Below are 21625 nucleotides of genomic sequence, written 5' to 3' on the forward strand. Positions count from 1 at the left end.
TGCATTAATAGCATTTTCTCCGCTAAAGCACTTTCATTTTTTCAAAATTTCACTTTTGATTTTAAAATGAGATTTTTTTAAATTCTCTCCAAACTGAGCAGCCAAACTGAGAAGGATCAACCAGTTCAAATACGTAAAGGTTGTATAATAGTTATGCAAAAATTATGTAAGAGTTATCGAAGTTATGCAAATTTCATTACGATGATGGTTCGGCTGGTTTATATATCTTGAGCATTTTCGGTTGGCTTATACTTTGGCATGTTTATTTGCACTCGAGCCGCTTTCAAACTAATTACCTGCGTTGGATCTCACTTACCAGTTTCGGTCCAATAAGGACTCTGACTGCTCCTATTAGGACAATTAGTTGAGTGTTTAGACTGCCTTGTAAATTCTACTGATTCTTTGCACTCGTTTTTTCCTAAAATAAAAGACATCTATATTTGCGACAACAATCATTTTTTTGTTAGCTAAGAAAAGTATACGAATAGTTTTGCTCATGGGGCTACAACCCGACAGGCTGATGCCTTTTTGGTTTTCTCCCAAGCGAACTAAATTGTAATTGTACAATTTCATAGATTGTATGGTTATCAATTTTGGCTTGAAAATATTTCTATTATTATCTCTTGACACCGCATCATGAAAAATGATGATGCTTCATTGATAACGCAAAAGGAAAATTTTTATAGGCAACCATAGAACTCTCAATGAAGTAAGTTCTTCATTCTAAAATTAATTTTAAAAAATAGAATTAGAAAAATGATCTTTTTGGGAACAATTTTTATAGTTCAAAAGCTGAGTTCGCTGCCCATCAACCGGCTATTTTTTCTTAACTTCGGAGAGAGTGACTGAAAAATTCAGCAAGATGTGATTGTTTTAAATTCTTTTCAGCTGGTGATTTGAGCATGATTTTTGAATAATCTGACAACTATTGATAAGTTCAGCTTAAAGTTAAACCCGAAAAAAATTAATTTGAACAAAGCAAATAAACGACAATGAAGCTTTGACCTGATATGAGAAGTCTTTTTTTGCGAAATGAGCCTTTTTTTATCCAATGTCAAAAATCAAAATTATTAGCTACTTAATTTGCTACTAATTTTAACTATTAGGCTTAACTAAGATGTCAAATTAATGAAAATTTCATATATAATTCGGGTTTGAATTTAATACTAACAAGACTGCTCGTATCAGGGCGAGGCCCTGAATGTTCCGACTGCCGTTTAAGGTCTATGAAGCAACAATTAGAAAAAAAAATAAGTAAATTAAAATACCTTGAATTTTTTAGGTTAAGATTTTTTGTGGAAATCATCTTGGGAGGATGATTTTCACAAAAAGTCTTAACCTAAAAAATCAAGGTATTTTAATCCATATAAATTACTTAGTAATAAGCCTCTTTTTCCTCCATCTACCCCTCCCACCTCACACGAGCTTCAATTTTTTAGTGTAACGAGCGGTTTTACATGATTGATTATGACGACCAAATGTGTTTGTCGTGGCCTTATCAGTCTGTATGTCAGTTTCAAAAACAATTGGACAATGTGGTCAACAAAAGTTTTTGTTAAAAAAATTGCAGGTGGGGTGAAAAAGAAAAAACGCCAATAGTATTTTTTGCCCCTAGTATTAAATCAAATATGGCAAATAAGCTTCCTTCAGCCGATTTAGAGCAAAATCTGATACGGATTAATAATGCATTAATAGTATTCTGGCTTTTGTAACTCGAATAAAAACAGGAAACAGAATCGGTTTAATTCAAGAGAATCAATAAACGCGAATTTTAGTAATTTATATTGCACGGAATTAGCAACAACATTTCACGTATCAAGTTAAAAAGTGGGCTTGTTCAAGCCCGTATTTGTGTGGTTTTTCACAATGAGTTCATACTTAGTTCACGCAGTTTAATTAACAGAAACTCAATTGCAAACCAATTTTGGACCGATTAAAATATTAGCATTTTATGTTCTGTCAGGTTCGGCTCAAATAGGATTCCCAAATGAAACGACTTAGGTGCGAATCGAACCCACGCCGAACTCCCCGTAACGCACTTTGTATACGCTGAGCTATATAGCTGGTATTGCTAAGCAACTATACTGGCTTTATACTATACTTTCAACTTTAATGCTATGTAGCATTAACAAATAGCACTTTCTCCGCTAAAGCACTTTCTTTTTTTCAAAACTTCACTTTTGATTTTATAACACTTTTTTAAAATTCTCTCCAAACTGAGCAGCTTAGTGGTAAATAAACCAGTCGAAGCATAAACCAGCCAAAGCATCAACCAGTCGAAAATACTTAAAAGTTGTACAAAACTTGCGCAAAAATTATGTAGGAGTTACCGAAGTTATGCAACTTTTATTACGATGTTGGTTCGGCTGGTTTTCATATCTTGCGCATTTTCGGTTGGCTTATACTTTGGCATGTTTATTTGCACTCGAGCCGCTTACAAACTATTTATCTGCGTTAGATCTCACTAACCAGTTTCAGTCGTACCAGGACTCTGACTGCTCCTATCAGGACAATTAGTTGAAGGTTTAGACTGCCTTGTGAAGTCTACTGATTCTTTGCACTCGTTTTTTCCTAAAATAAGAGACATCTATATTTGCCACAACAGGTGGGGTGAAAAATAGAAAACGCAAGTTATATTTTTTGCCCCTAGTAGCAAATCAAATATGGCAAATAAGCTTCCTTCAGCCGATTTGGAACAAAACCGAATACGGATTAAAACTCCGTTTATGCATCAATAGCGCGAAATCTATCGCAGTTTAATTAACCCAAAATGACACTCTTCAAACCCCCATAACTTTAAGAAATCACAAGTGAAATATCTTTTCAAATTTAAGCTCAGGACAACAATATTTTTTGGAATGATTTTATAAAAATCTGTGAAAAAAGGCTAGTTAAAAAGTCGAAATTTAACTGAAGAAAAAAAACCACCCCGAGCACAAATATTCCGTTAATTTCGTTACAAAACTCAAAACAACAAGACTGCTTCTAACAGAGGACAAACCTGAATGTTGCAGTTGTCATCTAAAATCAAAGAAAACATGCTTTTTTAAAAAGAAAAAGATAAGCTTTCAAAAATATATAGATTTAGAAAAAAATGAATTTTTCTCAGTGCTTGAAGTAATTATCCCCCAACGTTATGTAGAGTACAAACAAATGTAATTACAGTCCAATAATAGTTCTAAAGAGAGCTTTCTTCAAAACGAATTAGAACAATTTCCGGATCGAAAAAGAAACCGTTGCTCACGTGTTAGTAGAACAAAATATATCGCGCTATGATTTTGTCCCAAAATAGTCAAAAGAGCAGTTTTCAAAAAAAAACGTTTTAGGTTCGATTTTATGCCTTTCAACTTCATATTTTGTCTGAAGAAAAAGTAACCACAGCAAGCACACATATTCTAACGTTTCTTCCAAGTCAAAACAGCACAATTTTTCGTAACAGTGTGTGGCTCTATGAGGTCTATGTAATGAGTTTTAATAGTTTTTTTTTGAAGCGCAGTTCGATTGAGTATGATAAACCGCCGATATACCCTTTTTAAACAAGACTGCTCTTCTAAAGCAAACAAGCCCTGTGTAATCCGAATGCACCTTAACCCATATCAAATAGCTTTTGTTACAGAAAATATCAAAGATCAAAATTAAAATTTTGGGTCGTACGAAAATAGTACGACCAATTAGTTTGCCCCAATTCGATTTGGAACAATTTTTTTGTGCAGGATAACTTGCTACGCAGAAATATTTCAGCATTATGAATATAATCTTCAAAGAGCGCATAATTTAATGCAGAAAAAGACCAAACAAAAAGGCATTTTTTAAAGTATGATAAAAATTTGTTGAAAATTATTATTTCGATCGCTAAAAATTGGCTGCATAGAAAATCACCTCAAGTATAAATATTCCGTTTTTTTCGAAAGTTGGAACATTTAATAAGTGATAAAATTTCAAAACTATTAGAAACGAAAATTGAATTTTTTTTCATTTGGTCTTTGAAAATGTTCCTTCCATATAAAATACCACTACGCCTTCCTTCTATATTCAGTACAATCTGATGCAGTTAGCAACTGGTAGCGTATTTTTAAAGCCAAAGAAGTCAAATTAAAAAACGCTGCAAGTTCCAAACGCTGCAATTTTTTAACCTGCAAGTTCCAGCACACATGACGTATCCTTTCTTCGAAGGGCAGTTTAATACATAACGCTTTTTAGCGGGCGAATGTGGGGCGAATGATAACACTCCAAATCAAGTATTTTTCACAATTTTGTCAAAAGCCAACGAACTCTCAAATATAAATTCAAACGAAAATATTTAGACTATCTAAGTTTTTTAGACTTTTCGAGTCATTGTATGAGTTTCCAAACTATTTTCGGAAACTTCTTAATAGCATAAAATAAAATTCCCGCATTGGAGTTCTATGGATAAAAATCGATCATAATTGAATTTCTTTGTCAGTGTCTACAAAAGTGAAAACAAATCGATTTTCATCAATTGGAAATGGAATATAATATTACGATTTTTGAGGCAACAAAATCTTTTTTCATCCATTACAATCCTTTTCTTCACTTTTGCTGACCTTGACAATGAAAATAAACTTTAATTGATTTTTACCACTTTACTGAGATGCGATTTTCAACGCACATAGTGTCTTTTCTACATTTTAAACTGAAGTTGGCTACGTTGGTTACTTGTTGTTCAATTTAATTTTTTTCTGCTTATTTTTGCTATTTTGTTATTTTTTTACTCAAAACTATGTTACTCAAAAACAGAGTTTTGTTCTTTTCAACGATTTTGTTAAATTATTAGAATTTTTTTGGGGAAGGGGAGTAAAGTTGGAGGTGGACTAATGCCCCTTCCATTACCCCTAGCGTTTGCCCATTTACAACAACCCCCCTCCCCGGAGTTTCAGGTGGGGAGGGGTGGGTTCAGGTGGGGGAGGGGAGTGGGCTCAGGTGGGGAAGGGGTGTGTTCAGGTGGGGGGTTGTTCAGTTGGTGGGGTGTTTAGGTGGGCGGGGTTTCAGTGGGGGCATGGGTTCAGGCAGGTGGGGGGGGGGGTGTTCATGTGGAGGAGGGGGTGGGTTTAGGTGGGGGAGGGTTGTTTAGGTGGGGGTTGTTCAGGTTGAAGGGGGGTTCATTGGGGGGGGGGGGGGGGGGGGGGGGTTCAGGTGGAGGAGGGGTAGATTCAAGTGGGGGAGGGGTAGGGGTTCAGTGAGGGGTATCAAAGGGGCATCAAAGGGGCATCAAAGGGGGATTGAAGAAGAGGAGCAAAGGAGCAAACGTTAGGGGGGGGGGAGGGGTTTGAGCTTAATGGAATCTTTTCGCAATTTGAGTTTAGGTTTAGAAATGGCATACACTCGTTTCGAAAATTTTCCGCATAGCTCTGCTCGACGCACTGTAACAAATTTTGCACGACGCGCAAAAATAAATTAAGTGGAAAAAAATCCATTTTAATGTGATTTCCTACTTGTTATAAAATCCCTTATACCGGATTCCAAAAGAATTACAAGACTGCTCGTATCAGGGCGAAGACCTGAATGTTCCAACTGCCTTTTAGGGTTTATGGAGCATTATTAACATTAAAAAATTGAATGTAATAAAACAAAAGAATTTTTTTTTCTAAATATTGAAATTTTTTACGAAAATCATCCCCACACACGCCTTATAAAGTACAAAAGGAGAAATTTTGCTCCTTGTATCAAATCAATTATAGCAAATAAGCTTCTTTCAACCACCAACTTCGAACGATTTCTAAGACAGTTAAATCTCCCCCTACGCGTTAATTGCGCGAATTATATCGCTCGTTGGTTGTCTCAACTTAGCCAAAATGAAAATCCTTAAACCCTTAAAACTGTACGAAAAGTAATCTCAGGTTAAATTATCTTTAAAAATTTGAACTCAGGACAACAATAGCTTTCGAATGATAAAAAAAAGTTTCCGTCAAAAATGGCTAGTTAAAAAGTCGAAGTTTGTCTGAAAAAATAAAACCCACCCGAGCACAAATATTCCGCTACTTTCGTATTGAAAGTCGGAACAAAAATGCATTTTGTTTCTGCGGGAAAAATTAGATTTAAATCCATTTTTAGTCCAATTTGAGCTCTTTTTCTTTCCACCCCCCCCCCCCCCCCCATCTCCCACGACCATCAATTTTTTGGTGTAACGAGTGGTTTTACAAGGTTAAATATGAAGACCGAATGTGTTTGGCACATCCCAATTAGTCCGCATGTCAAATTTCATAATGATCGGACAATTTGAACAGTAACTTCACCAGTAAAAAATTGCAGATGGGGGGAAAAGGAAAAAGAGCCCCAATTTTGATGTTTGTAAGTATGCCTTTGTAACAAGCTGATAAAATTATAGATATTTATTTTGTTTGGTTCTTTTTTCCCTAAGTTGAGAAAACACTAGTTTAAGAGACTTTGTAATAACGATTTCTCTTTTGAAAACAGTCCAAACTGCATATTTGGAAAAATTACCGTTCTACTACTAGCCCCCAAAACAAAAAGGCTTCTCATGTTTCATTTCAGAAAATTACTCATCTATACATCGTTGTTTTTCTAAAAATCGTCGTTTTGGTTTTTTTCCAAAAAATTCTATCACAAAACAGTCGTTAGACAAGGAATAAGATTTCAAGTACTTGCTTTTACTCAAAATAGGCTCACCTGTATCGGTTTTTTTGATGGGTAAGTTTTGTAAATTTCCCTTGTCGCAAACAGAAGATACACCTAAAACGTTCGGAAGAGAAGTTGATTTGTGGATAAGAAAGCTTCCAAATTCAGAAGCCATTCAAATTAAGTAACTGGAACGTTTTGTACAAAACAAATCTACACCGTTAAACCACTAAAAAATCTTTTTGTTACCGCACGTGCGCTTAACGTATAATTATGGCTCTTTTCCTTTCCCTTCATCCTGTTAAAGTTCCGATATTTATGTTTGTTTTCCATATGTTCCTATGGCTAAACGCGTGATGCGTGGTGTTATACGGAATAGCACGTTTCTATAGTCTCATTTAATTTGAGAGTTAAATTGCAACAGAAGTACGCTTATCTTATATCGAGTCTTTGATTTTTTAAATCAGATGAAAAGCCATTTGTTCAACGCTTTGCTTACAGCTTGTTTGAAAGAAGCCATAAAGACAACTCTTTTGATTTTTTTGGTACCCCAAAAACCCAAAAACCGAGAAATGATAAGCAGGAACATTAAAGGGTAGCAACATTTTAAGTTTGTAGCCCTCACAGCGTTTTTCATCAACTTTAATGTTAAATTGGATGATAAATTTTAATACTATCCACTGCATTTTTGAAACCAACTTATAATGGTTGACATTACATCTGATAGAACATTGTTCTCAGAATATTTTCAGTTGACATCGAGAACGTGCAAGAACTTATCTCAACAAGTGGAGTTTTGTTTCGAAATACCATCTTTTGGGTTGCCGTAATTTGTAGCTTTGATAAAGATGCGCCTAACGTTTTGCATCCTGATGTTGTCAACTGCACCTTGCGAAGACCGCTGAATTAGAAAATTATTCAATCCAGCTCCTGTGATATAAAAATTATGACAGCATAGGTTTTGCGGTGTAGTGTTCAAATCTTTTACTTAATATCGTGATCTTGAGTAGTGCCACACTTCTCGGTAAAAAAATAATCATAAATTTTTTAAATGTAAGATTTTTTAAAATTGTTTACGGTTAGTTCAAAATTCGGACAAGCTCCATTGCTGGATTCAAATGAACGGCTCCTTCAGGATAAATCCGAAGCACATCAAATCCGATGTGCTGCTACTTCTAGTAAAAAACAGTGAGACGAAGCGAAAACTAAGCTATGTAAGAAAAGTTTAGCCGCGGCGACACAGCCTATGAATAACGCGTTGCCAACTCAGTAGAGGTGAAACAAAAATTCAGAACGCGTTTTCAGTTCAGAAATAGTTTTCTCGTGTTTTCAGTTTGGTCATACAGTGCTGAGCAAACCTTGAATTTTCTAACTCGCTTTTCTCAAATTGGATTAAAATTAGACAAAAAGTGAAGAGTAAAAAAAATTGCTTAGAATTTCATCAGAATTATCATGGTACAATTTTTTCTCCGAAAATGTTAACCTAAATTTTACACCAAAAATGGGTCATTTTGGCTTTTTAACTAATCAAAAATGACGCTGAAACTATTTTGTTAATAGATGAGAAATTATATAACAAGAAGCCTTTTACACAGCCCAACAATTTTCTAGAAAGGTTAAATCTCCAAAGTTTTGATTAAATTACTTAAAATTTGTTTTTAAGCAAAGATTTTGGATTTTATATAGTATAAATCACCTTTCTTGACTATCAAGCAAAAAATGTTTCTCTTCACGGGTTTTTGGAAGTTTAACTTTTTGAGAAATTTGTTGGGCTGTGTAAAGGGCTTCTTGTGATATAGTTTTTTCATCTATTAACAAAGTAGTTTCAGCGTCAATTTTGATTAGTTAAAAAAGCCAAAATGACCCATTTTTGGTGTAAAATTTTGGTTAACAATTTTGGAGAAAAAAGTTGCAACAGATTAATTCTGATGAAATTCTAAGCAACTTTTCTTCTCTTCACTTTATGTCTTATCTTAACACAATTTGAGAAAAACGCGTCTGAAAATTAAATTTTTGTTCGTTTTGTCCGGATAATTTAAGTCAGCACTGTATATCCCGTCATTGTTTTATTAATTGGCTAAAACAAATAAAGATGGGCGCCCACAATTCCCTGCTACTTGAGGCAGATCAATTTGTATTTCCAAGTTGTATTGAAAGTCATATTCTCATAAAAGAAATAGGAAAAACAAGTTTTATAAAACTCCCAATGGTTTGTCAAGATCAACAGCGTCAAAGACTTCCTTAAAATATCTGCCACTAACATGAGATACTCCTTTTCAAGAAACTTTTCAAATTTCTGCAAAAAAATGTTAATTTGAAACCATATGCCAAAACAAGACTGCTCGTATCAGGGCGAAGCCTTGAATGTTCCGACTGCTTTTTAAGGTCTATGGAGCAGTAATAACATGGAAAATGTAAATGTAACGATGTGAAATTACAATTTTTTTTCCAAAATTTTGAGATTATTTTGTGAAAAAATCCCCCACATGCAATATGAAGTACAAAGTGATAGATGTTGCTCCTATTAACAAATCAGTTTTGGCATATAAGCTTCCTTGAACCAATTTGGAACGATTTCTAAGACGGATTAAATCTCGCTTACGCGTCAATAGCGCAAAATATATCGAGCGTTAATTGTCCCAAATTGGCCGAAATAGCAATCTTTAAACCCTCATAACTTTTACAGGTGAAATATCGTTTCAAATTTAAATTCAGGACAACAATAGCTTTTGAATGATCTAAAAAAATTCCGTCAAAAATGGCTAGTTAAAAAGTCGAAGATTGTCTCAAGAAAAAAAAAACCCACCCGAGCACAAAAATTCCGCTAATTTCGTATCCAAAGTCGGAACAAAAACGAGCAACATCTTTTTCTATGAAACACCGCCTGTACTATTTTTGCTCACCGACTGAATTTACAAATCAACACAAACTTTCCGGGTCACCGTTAGTTTTAACAAAATATTTAGGTCAAAGCCAAAACCATAAACGATACGGTTGATGCAGCCTTCTTAGTTTGGCCGTGTCTAAAGGACACGAGTCCCGGGTCGAGATCCCGCTCAAAAACCGCTCAAGATTTGAGCGGTTTGAGCGGTTTTCCAGCAAGATTTGAGCGGTTTGAGCGGAAAAACCGCTCAAAAACCGCTCATTTCTTGCGGTGATTTTTGAACGGTTTTTCAAGCAAGATTTGAGCGGTTTGTAAGCGGTTTTTGAGCGGTCTTCCCGGGTCGAGGTCCCAGACTCATGTCCATACTTTCGCGACAAAATTTTGGCATGTCCAGACTTTCCGGACCAAAATTAGGCATGTCCAGGCTTTGGCGACCAAAACATGGCATTTCCAGACTTTTGCGACCATGATGATCCGTTGCGACTATCGCGGCCGAAGCAGAGGTGGCGCGACCAAAACATCGCGACTCATATTTGGTATGTCCAGACTCTCGCGACCAAGAGTTGCTATTTCCAGACTTTCGCGACCGAAAAACTAAGGCGCGACTTTCGCGACCGAAAAACTACGGCGCGACTTTCGCGACCTAGGCGGATATGGCGCGACCCTGAGGGTCAGGAAATGGCGTGACCGGCGCGACCAAACCTAGCTATTTCCAGACTTTCCAGAACAAGATGGAGACGGCGCTACTTTCCAGACCAACATGGAGAAGGCGCGACTTTAAAAAAGTTTTTCAGGGATTTCTCGACCATGGTGGATACAGTGCGACTCAGGAAACGGCGCGACTCCAAAGGCAACGGCGCGACCGTTTGGCCAGCGCGACCAAAATGTGCACTTTCAAGACTTTCGCGACAATGTGCACTTTTCAACGTTAAAAAAATTGCTCGACGGTTTTGTTAGAGAATCTTCCATGCCCGCTGTCTTCTCGAGAAGGGACCCCAATTTGAGAGTGTTCGCCTCTTTCGAAGCAAGATTTGAGCGGTTTTTTAGACGATTGCGCTCAAAATCGTGCTTCAAAATGAGCAGTTTTGAGCGATTTAAAAAAAAACGCTCAAAAAACCGCTCAAGACTTGAACGGTTTTGAGCGGTTTATCTAAAAAAACCGCGCAAGATTTGAGCGGTTTTTGAGCGGTTTATCTAGAAAACCCGCTCAAAAACCGCGCAAGATTTGAACGGTTTTTGAGCTTTTTTTTAGATAAACCGTTCAAAAACCGCTCAAACCGCTCATTTTGAAGCAAGATTTTGAGCGTAATTGTCTGAAAAAACCGCTCAAACCGCTCAAATCTTGCTTTAAATTAGGTAAAAAATCTCGACTCGGGTAACGACAAGGCAATTCGACGTCAGATTTGGAAAATCTCCAGTAGAACCGGCTGAATTTTAGCATCCGCGACTACCTAACGTGCGCTAATTTTGCTCTACCTCAAACTGTACGAAAAACAGGAAGCGAGTTCTGCATAAAGCGGAATCTCTAAATGGATGACAATCTCAGTTCTGTTGAGAGCTCCAAAGTAGCGCTTAAGCTGAATTAAAACTTGATCGATTTTCTCAACAGTTCTAGAAACTTCAATCCGAAACGTCATCTCACATTCTAAGAACAAAATAGAATTCCACAAAAAAGTTATAGTTGCAAGCTGTCTAAGTTCCGGTTGAAAAATTTGTGTCGCATAATAAAAAGGCTCCGCCCACAAGGTGTTCTGCTAGGTTGCTTTCATTCGTGAATCCTGACACAGACAAGTATATAAATAAGGTTTCCTTCCTCTTTCGTAAGACCCCAAGGTTTTACCTATGAAGGCAATGTACTTTCCAAAGTTGGAACTACAGGTCGGTCCTCTCGCTTTTTGTCTTCCTAAACCCGTGAACGACAGAAATCACTGTAACGCTTGTGTGGTTTGACACTATGTGGTTTGAACTTTCTTTTTTTTCAGTCAATTAGGTGGCAGAAATTTAAATTTTTTTCTCGGTTGATGAGTGTTTTCATGTCACTAACGGCGACAACCTTGCGGACTACGGACTCCCCCGATATTAGGCTGAAAGTTGGATAATTGTAACTGGGTCCTCGGGTTTAGTTTCCTTCTAACGAAATATTGACTTTTAACGGTCGTCAATAACCAAAATTGTTCTTACGGTTTGGTTGATGACGTTGTTGATCACTGTAGTTTTTCAGGTAGTGCCAAAACCCCAGCAAAACTGGAATTCGTAACGACGTTTTGGCAATAACAACGCATTATTGGGTTCTGCCAGCGGCTCCTGCTGAGCCAATAACACTTCCATAGCAATAACAGATCAGCAGCAATAACAGATTTAGCCCTTTGGTTAGATGCACTTCCGTCAGATGCTGTAATAACAGATCCATCTGTAATCTTGTTAATCAATCTGTTTCATAGCAAACATCACCATCAAAGCTTTGACTACCCATCATTGGTTCATTGAATTTCCATTGGCTGTCCTGAAATTGCGTTGTCATTAATAACCAGCAAAAAAACCTTCCAATGTTTGTTTGAGTTTTAAGTAACCACTTTTGATTAATTCCGTGCGGCGGACCATTGGTATTCTTGTTCACGTACATTAATACCTGCGGTGATCATCTTGGAGATTTTTCATCATCTGATGCAAGCTGTTGTTTCAAGGGGATTTCATTGCACACCTAGGTCTTTGATCTGCGAACTGATCCGACAATTCTGGAAAGCTAGTCTGAATAAAAACGTGTAAGCTTTTATGACTCTGTGAGTGAAATAAGCGTACACTAGCCTTCTTTATACATGAAGAAATAAAATGGAAGTTTAGTTTACCAGTGATTATTATCATGGTGTATCAAGAAAAAGACTGATCCGAAACTGTAGGCGCGTCTTCAATGAGAAAACAGGTTCCTGCAAATTGTCAGACAAATTTATCAGTGAAACTTACCTGGAAATTATCTGGTTTTACGTCCTGCAACTCCTGTGAGCCAGGAAACTACCAATTTTGAAGCACTTACACCTAATCGTTTTCTGCTTGTTTATCACTGCGCAATTTTCCCGTCTCTTTTTGCAGGCGAATATTTTGTTCGTAAAAATAGTATGTGCTGCACAATTTTATGAGATCACCAACGATCGCCTTCGCTCAGAATTTAGTTTTCATCACTCATCAAGCGCAAAATGTGTTGCCCTCCACCGGAACACTAGCTCAAGGCTGAGGATCCTATTTGAGTGTTCAGTCAAACGATCGCAAGGACTTTAACACACTGGCTCCTATAGTCTCGCTGAGTTACACCAAAGATAACGTCGCTCGTTCCACTGTTTTCCTTACCTCTGTTTCGTAGTCAGATACACTGCATTTCTAGTTTTATGACTGAAAATTTGCTCCTTTTGCTCTTCAGTTTTTCCGTCTCGTTATCATTGAAAAAAAAACATTTGAAAATTTTCTTGAGTTGCAATTTTTTGAACGCGTTTGCTTCGAAAAGAACAGTCTTCTAAAAATGTTAGAATTACCTCCCAACTCAAAATTCAAATTATATTTTTCTTTTTCTCCACTCAAATTACAAAATGTGTTTTTCTTTTTCTTCGCCGTATTCAAAGTTTTTTTCAGAGAAACCGAATTTTTCAATGAGCTGGGGTTGCTAACAAAGGCAACAAACCAAAACAAATTTCAGGAGAAAAGAGTTTGTTGAAGCGAAATTCTTGAAGTTTTAGTGATGTAAGCTGATAACACATTTTGTAAGTTGAATTTGGTTGTTTGTTTTGAATTAGGATACTTTTTGCCGTATTTTATAGCGGCTGTGATTGATTCAAAATCCAGCCACTCGTGATCCGATCCGGTTATTCGCTCTACCACTAAACCGCTTTCAGAATCATACTTATGAGGTATTTTTCCTCTAAAGAGTATTTGTCGCCCATTTTTCCTATGCTTATGTATTTAAAAACCAATAGAATGCTGAGTTTTATGAAGCAAAAATTACACAGTTGTCCATCGATAGGAGTAATCTGGAAACAGGCTGAATGATAATTTTCAGCCATTCTTGACTCTTAAGAGCCTGAGTTACTGGTTTGTTGACATAGCACAAAAAAAATATATATAAAAATCAGTTACTAAACCTCGAAGTTGAAGAATGGTTGCCAAAAAAATAGATTGAACCCAAGTAAAACTTTTTGAATGCTTTAAAAAAACATTGGTGAACATTTTTTGTTTTCGGAAACTATGACCGTACTCTTTTTGTATATGTCAGTTTGACGCTTTTGTATGCTGTGGTTATTTATTTTGGGTTAAAGAAATCAGTTTTGTTTTTATACAAAGCGTTTTGCCCGCTTATACAGTTAATGTAGTGAAAATTGTCGTTACGGTTTTTCTAACAGTCCAAACTGCCTTCATAGGTTTTCAACATTCAACATGTTAATTCTATGCGTTTTTTTATTTCTTTTTTCTTAGTTTATTTTTGATGAAAAACAATGAAAATAAATTGGTCATTCGACCAGAATACTTTTCGTTTTTTTTTCTGGAAGGAAGCGTACGATAGGTCGCAATTAACGATTAAGGAAACTCTATGCATTAAAAGCCCAAACGTATTCGGAGTAGATATTTCTTAATTTTCGATTTTGAGATGCATGACGCATAACAATCAGACTTTTTGCGACAACTGAAAATGCGAAAATCAGAAACAGAATTTTTGCTGTCAAAATTAGACAACTGTGACAACAGAAAAGAAGAAAACAACGATTTGCGATCGATCAATTGTGAGGAAAAAAAGCCTTCCGGGAAAAAGCTATTGTGTTTTTCAATCTTTAGCGGGCGTGTTTTACCAATCGGGAAAGCTAAGGACGAGAATAGCAAAACCCTTCCTTGCATTGAAGAAGACAAAAACAACCGATAAATTGGAAGGGTCTGTCGTTGGATATAGAACTACACTTTGTTATACATTTGAGCTCTCTGAACATGTCCTGAATTTAAATTCATTAAAAAAAATTTCGTTTTCAGGATTTGAGGAGCCAGGAGGAAGAAAAGGATAGATCCATCTCCGATGGTTGGGTTTGACATTTGTTATTATTATTAAGGCTTTACATTTCAATTAATGGTAAAACAGTTGAAGGGAATGATCCCGATTGATAGCACTAATGATTGGATTGGCAAGACAGTTATTGCAGTTGCAGACTATACGCGAGGCGCAGCTTCTGTTGGTGTCGTAAGCTTTGAGATAGAAATCCCAAAACAGGTTAAGCAAACGTGGCTTGAGCCCTTGAGCTCGGAAGAAAATCACAGAAGGTGATAACAGGTTCACGAGTTTTTGGACACGGTAGAAGAAGTTGTTTCTCGACTTAGAAAGTTTAATTTTCTTCACTTCGAACGTGCTTGTTCCGCTACTGATATTTCTGTCGGGTAAGTACGTTATTGCCGAATGCCATTCGAAGTTATACTGATCATTAGATTACTCGAGAAAGTCAGCAGATCTATGAGTCCGAAATAAAATTAGATTGGAAGAATACTAAGCTTGAGCAGTCGATCAGTGTATATATCATCGTTGTAACCAAAAATCCACTTTGTGATTCTTTTCTGGACATTTTCCAACTGTTTCAGATCAGTTTGTGCAGGGAACCAGCAGGGTGAAGCATAGACCAGTATCGGGACAATTAGGTGTCATACAGAGACAGTTTGACACTTGTATCGGCTGAAGGGGCTATGCTCCGCCTGATCATCTAAAAAATACCATTTGCTTTCGCTATTCTAGTCTGTCTTCGCGTGGGCACTCCATGATAAATTGCTAGAGACTAGGACAATCAAGTCTTTCATACCGTTGAAGACTTTAAGTTCTGAATCACCGATAGATAACACGTGAGATTCGCCGCGGAAAAGAAGGCTGTAGCATTTTTCCATAGCAAAAGACATGCCATTTTCCACGCTCCATGCATACACATTATTCAAAACTTCTTGAAGGTACTTTCTTTCATTCATACTATTGCGTAGATCAATGAAGAGCAGCTTGAGATTATCAGCGAACAGAGATATTGTTGGGTTAAAGACTCTATCGGGAAGATCGCTGATAAATATAACAAAAAGAATTGTACCCATTAATGAAAACCACTCAAAACACTAGCAAGAAGGATTCGTGCCCGTTGAAGCGAACAATTTGTTTACGGTTGTGAAGATAGCTGGCTATAAAATCAAACAATTTGCCTTTTTTCCGAAACTCCTCAGTTTCTTCAATAAGGTGGAATGGGGTACAGTGTCGAAGGCTTTTGCGAAATCCATATATACAGCGACAATCTGAGTATTCGAGTTGTCATGTGCATCATAGACTTTATCAAGGTATCTAAGAAAGTTTGTTGTCAACGATTTTCGAGAAAGGAACCCATGCTGTTTCTGCGATACATTGTTCACCAGGTGAGTTTTCAATGACGCAAAGACAAATTTCTCGAACACTTTACTAATAATATTCAAGAGCGTTGCAGGGCGATAGTTATTACAGGAACTTGGAGAACCTTTCTTCAACTGGGGACATACACATCCTATCTACCATCTAGCGGGAAACTGCCGTAGGCGTCTGATATTTGAAAAGATAACACTTATTGACTTCGATAGTGATGTAGAAAGATTTTTGTAGAATATTGGAAGAATTTCATCCGGGCCTCTGCTTTTCCTGACGTCTGAATTACTGAGAATTTTTCTTATTGAATCTTCGGAAACATCGTAATCATCGACCATGGTGGCAGGCTGCTCCGAATCAGGCAGGGCAATATCGTAGACATTCTGTGAACTAGTGAACACTGAGTGGAAGTAGCTGCTCATCAAATTCGACTGTTCGGCTTTGTCAGTTGTGCTTATGTTTCCCCATTGTAAACTGTCAGGATTATTTTTCAAATTCCTCAAGTATTTCAAACGTTTATGTATGTACTTCGTAGATCTGGAATGGAATAACTTCGTTTCGTAGCATTTCTGATCTTCTTGTAGCGCTGTTTCAGTTTCCCTTTCAAGCAACGACAAATCTACTGTGGAGTTTGTCTGGGTCGCTCTTCGTTATGTTGCAAATTTTTTTGATTAGGTGAGAAGTTGAGCTGCTAACCCATGGGGGTAGATTCTGTCGATGATGCGTTCGTCCTGGTATATGCTGTTCAATTATTTGTTGTTCAACAAAAGCTCTATCGTTTTTGATCCGTATGTCTAGAGATGCTTTCTGTTGTTATTTTGAATCCGAATGTTATAGGTTTGTGGTCTGAACAGTAGCGGTTGTTGACGGTATAGCGAAGATGGAGTTCTTCGTCGATCCTTGCGTTCAGTATTTCTGGTTAAAATTAGATCAAGTATTTTATCGCTTCTTGTGGGGAAAAACACTACTTGGCAAAAACTGTTTCTGTCAAGAATTTCTACAATCGATTGCTCGTAGAGATCGTCACTTGTCATGCTTTCCCAGTCAGTATTCGGCAGATTGAATTCTCCGGTCAGTATGACCTCACTATTCGTGGATCTGTCCGAAATCTTGATGACTTGTTCAAATTTATCACTAGGCCATCTGAAGGGACTTTCCTTGGGGGCATTGTATACTGCGCAGATGATGAAGACTTTGTTGGGTGTAGTCAATTGGACTACTGCAACGTCTGGATGCATGCAATCAAGTTCACTCAGTTGTACTCTGGCATGTTTCATCCCTTCTTTTACCGCTATCAAAACGCCGCCGTGCTTCGATATGCCATTCGTACAAGTTCTCTCGGCTCTGTGGACTCGGTAACTTCACAGGAATAGTTCGCAGTCTTCAATTTGTTCATAGAGCCAGGTCTCTGACAAAACTATGATGTCCGGCTGGTCAATAATGATAGCATTCGAGAAAGATAATCTTCTATCCAGATTCAAAAGGCTTCAAACGTTGTAGAGTGTTATCTTTAAGCTGCTATGGGATAGTCATAGTGGTACTTCTTCCCACTTCTCCCCAATTTGCATGTATAGCTTCAGGCTTCTGAGTTTCAGCTTATTCGCGGGAAAACTTGATTCACGGAGCTCTTTTCTTTTCAATAAAGCTTGAGATTCTAGTATGGCCTCGGCAACGCTTAAATCAGGGGAATAAAGACTTGTTTTCCGTAAAATTTGAGCTTGGGTGCTGACAAAAGGATTTTTCTTTTGTCCCATGGGGTTTGCACTGGATTAAAATAGAGCGTGGCGATGAGCGTGGGGCTTCTGCTTTACCAAGTTGTTTTTACGTCTGTTACCGTGGGTTCTAACTCCAAGCGTGCCAGTATCTTTGTCACTTCTAGCATATCAGCATCAAGTTTTTCAGTCCCGGTTCCAATTTGTTCTTTTATGCCTCGAAGCCTTATAGAATTGGAGGCAGCCTCTCTTGGTTTGGGTTCGATTGCGTGTGTCAGTGGTGTTGCGACTGTTGGTTTCGAAGCATTTTCAGCAAAGTCTTTCATCTCGTTCATGACCGTATCCGAATAAATCCTGAACTTCAAACTTTTTCTCATCTTTTTCTAGCTTTTTTTTCGATTTTCTGGAACGGTGTTGTCAAGTTGGTTGATACATCTTTGTTCTACACAGTTAGTTAGGATAACACATCTTTTTCCCAGATCAGCACAGGTGTTACAGGTTAAAAGAACATTTTTTCTGATCTCACGGATTCCACTGATTACTGAGTCCGGGAACCCAGTACATTTGTTAGTCCAATGTAGCCTTAAACCACAGCAAGACCAGATAAATATCTCGTTCTTCGCTGATAGTGTGTTGGAACAGCTGTTGCAAGTATTTGCATTTGGGGCAATCAGTTGAAAAACCCAGAAGGAAAATTATCCAGATTCTGCCCTCCACCAAGGAAACACGGGTTGGAATCTTGGCTTCGGCGGTTTTTATTTTCTTCAAACTCTCTTGTTCTTTTTCTGTTTTTCTTTCTTCGGGAAAACTGGATTGTCAGTCTGCAACATCACGTAGTCCAGTGGATGTGGCGTCTGTTTTTGAATCAGCTTGTTGCCGGTTCGATCCAAGGTCTCGTCGTTTTTGTTCAGCTATTGTCCATCGGCAACCATATCCAATATGAAACTATTTAATAGGTTTATCACAACAATTAGGCTAAAAGTCTATTTCTCTAATTGAAGAAAAACAATAGCAGTATAATGATGTTACAGTAGCCCTGTTTTTAGGAGTGAAATCGTGGTCTCGGAATGCTGAGACCAAGCTATTAGCTCACTGACTCTGCATGTAACTAAGTTACTTTGCATGTTTCGGCCGATAGTCTTCAAACGGTAACAAGCTCATTGAACCGATCTTACGGAAGACCACTTTGAATTGGCTCTGGTAGAGAAAATTAAAAGCACGTAAGCCCAATTTTGTTGCCAGCCATCGTTATAGGATTTGTTCTGTTCTTCTTAAAATTTTTGACAGACCTTTTCTTGTTCAGTTTTTTGAAACACTTTATTTTTAAGCATATTGCAGAGGAACCTGCGTGACCTAGGCAGTATTGGTTTTTTCACAATCTAGTTGGTGGGAAGTCCAAATACAATTTTACGGCTCTCGTCGGTAAATATAGGGCAAGCGAGTTTTTCTAATGAGCTGGCATTGTTAAAAAAACAGTAAAATTTTATGAAAAAAACACTCGTTTCGTTTTTCTTCGAACCTTTAATCAAGGTATTCTTCCTCTGGTTAAAACGTTTTTTCTTTTAGTTTTTTTTGCAAAATTTTTTGAAATATTGACAAAAAAATTCAAGCCTATTTTGTACGTTGATCTTTGAAGTTTAATTTTGTTACGTATCGTAGTTTTGCCTCATTCTCCGCCAAATTAAAAATCATAATTTTACTCATCAGCAATCAATTGATGAAATTTCTCAAGCAAAATTTACACAGCCGTTCATCGATGTAAGGAGTCTAGAGACGAGTTTTTAAAGAATCTCAAGATAAGTTTCAATAATTATTGGTTGTGACAAGCCTGGTAAAATCACTGGTTTGTTAAATAAGCGCAAACTTTTTATTTTAGGCAGTCACTAAACCTATATGCTCTCAATTGCGAAAACTCAATTAAATTCTTTTAAAAATGTTTCATTTGAAAAAATAGTTGTAGAGTTAAATTAGCTCATAGAAATTTGTATAGCTTGCATTTTTATTGACTTTTTCCTAAACCAAACTTTTTCCAGTCAAACAAGCTCATGTTCTTCAATTGTGTTTTAATACAAATTCATCTTAAGGAAAACCTTGAAAACATTAAAAACAATTTAGGCTAGTGGAAGCAGAAGCCTTGAAAATCTGGCTGAAGTTTATGCTATTTTTGATATTAGTAATGATTTAAAGGATCCAGACAAAACCAAGAAAACTAGAAATTTAACGTGCGTTTTTCTCCAATGGATCAATTTCAGACAAAAAGAGATGAATTGAAATTGTGCTTAGATATCAACAGTATTATTAAGGTGCAGTATCTTTTTTAAACTTGTCCTCAAAACTTCACCCAAAAAGCGATTTTTTTTACTTCTTTTAGTCAATCAAAAATTACGCCAAAACTATCGTTCGATAGTCAGCCAAAAAACCATTTTTTTACTTACTATAGAAACAGATTTTTTGGGCAACTTTTAACCCTCTTAAACTCTGCTGGGCTGTGTCAGAGGCTCATTTTGATATCATTTTGCCAGCAATTAGAAAAATGTTTTTGGCGTAATTTGCAATTATCAAAGTTTGGGAAAAACGCGTTCAATTTTCAATAATTATTCGTTTTGTCCGTATAATTTAAATCAGTGCTGTTATCACACTTTTACCCTGGCATAAAAGTTTGGTTGTATTTTTTGAGGAATGCATCAATTTTTTAGAAAAAATTGTTGACACATAGCATTTTTGATTACATTTATTCCCAGATTATTAAATTTTTTTCATAGCAGTGTTAAATCATTTAACCCATTCGCTTAATTTAAATTAAATAAAAACCGTTAAGAAAAAAATTACTGATGAATAATGCCTTATAGGTTTGCCTTGCAGGAAGTTTGTTTAGTTTTTGTAATGATGCTCTAAACTTGTTTTATTTTTCTTGAAGAATAATCAAGAACCTTATACTTTAGATATAAATTATCAGGCTCTTCTGTTTTGTGTGTTTTATTTCGGAGAATTTTCCTAAAACATATATATCCTCTTTTCATTTTCAAAAGGTCCGTTTACAAAGCTTTCTACATTATCAATATGTTTAGATTTTGGATACAAAACTAATTTATATGCACTGGTAAATGTTATTTGCTACTCAAATGAAATAGAATTTATAATGGTTTCAAAAAAATCTTAAAGGCGCTTTTTTTGCTTCAACTGTACAAAAAAAACGGATACTTTTTATTCTCCCAACTCACATGAGCGCTTATTTTGTGTGGTGTGATGAGTGTTTTGTTTTTAGTTTGACTCTTAAAACCATGTTTGTTTTGGCCAAGTAAGTCTGCAAGCAAGTTTTTGTAACAGTTGACCTCTTGTAAATCAAAACTTTCTTTGTAAAAAACTGCTGATTGGGGAAGAAAAAAGCTCAAGTTCATAATTCAGTTTTTGTTTCCCTATTTACAAATGATTTTTCAAGATTTTTTTAACGTCCCTCACGTCAAATAGGTGAAATAATTTTAATGAGATGAGAGATTTTACAGACTTTGGCACGGAGACCAAAAATTTTGTTTTTATTAGTCCGCAAGTCAATTCTTTTTCACTCCCCCACTTGAGAGTTTTTTCAGGTAATTTTTCTGTTCTCTATTCTCCTTCTCATAGCCCTCTCTTTAATCTTCATACTCAACCTTATTGAAGTCCTCGTTGCACCGTAGATTGATGTGTATGTGAGGTGGGGAAAAAAGAGACCGCTTTCCATATTTTGTACCCATCGGACAAAGTGAACAAAATTATACTTACAAAAATTTGAGGGAAATGGAAAGAAAAGCAAAACTATTTTTAGTATTTAAGAACTGATTTGCATTTTGACTTTCGTGGTATATACACAATTTTATGACAAATTAATTTTATAGGTTGTTATGTCTTAATTTTTGTTACATCTCTAAAAGCTGTTTTCTCTGATGAACCCAGGGGTGGATCTAGGTTTTTCTCGAGGGGGAGGGGAGGGGGGGGGGGGGGGGGGTGGGGTTGGATTTCAAAAAATTTTCGTTAATTTTATTAGGTCGACCTAATTAATATTCCGAG

The 21625-nt window shown here is 36.6% G+C and overlaps 2 protein-coding genes across 2 annotated transcripts in view; one reads left to right on the top strand and one right to left on the bottom strand.

Moving 5' to 3' along the window:
• LOC134838966 (uncharacterized) overlaps positions 1-6818 on the bottom strand; it is a 33425-nt gene extending 26607 nt beyond the window's left edge. The window contains exons 1-3 of the mRNA XM_063854338.1: positions 6649-6818; positions 2470-2571; positions 317-418 (exon numbers count right to left, since the gene is read on the bottom strand). Coding sequence (XP_063710408.1) covers positions 317-418; positions 2470-2571; positions 6649-6772 — 328 coding nt within the window. The 5' untranslated portion in view covers positions 6773-6818. The remainder of the gene's footprint in view (positions 1-316; positions 419-2469; positions 2572-6648) is intronic.
• LOC134839599 (cyclin-dependent kinase 10-like) overlaps positions 1-21625 on the top strand; it is a 501898-nt gene that overhangs the window by 12779 nt on the left and 467494 nt on the right. The gene's annotated exons all lie outside the window — the stretch shown is intronic.

This window comes from Symsagittifera roscoffensis, chromosome 2 (genome assembly GCF_963678635.1).
Source record: "Symsagittifera roscoffensis chromosome 2, txSymRosc1.1, whole genome shotgun sequence".
Taxonomy (NCBI): Eukaryota; Metazoa; Xenacoelomorpha; order Acoela; family Convolutidae; genus Symsagittifera; species Symsagittifera roscoffensis.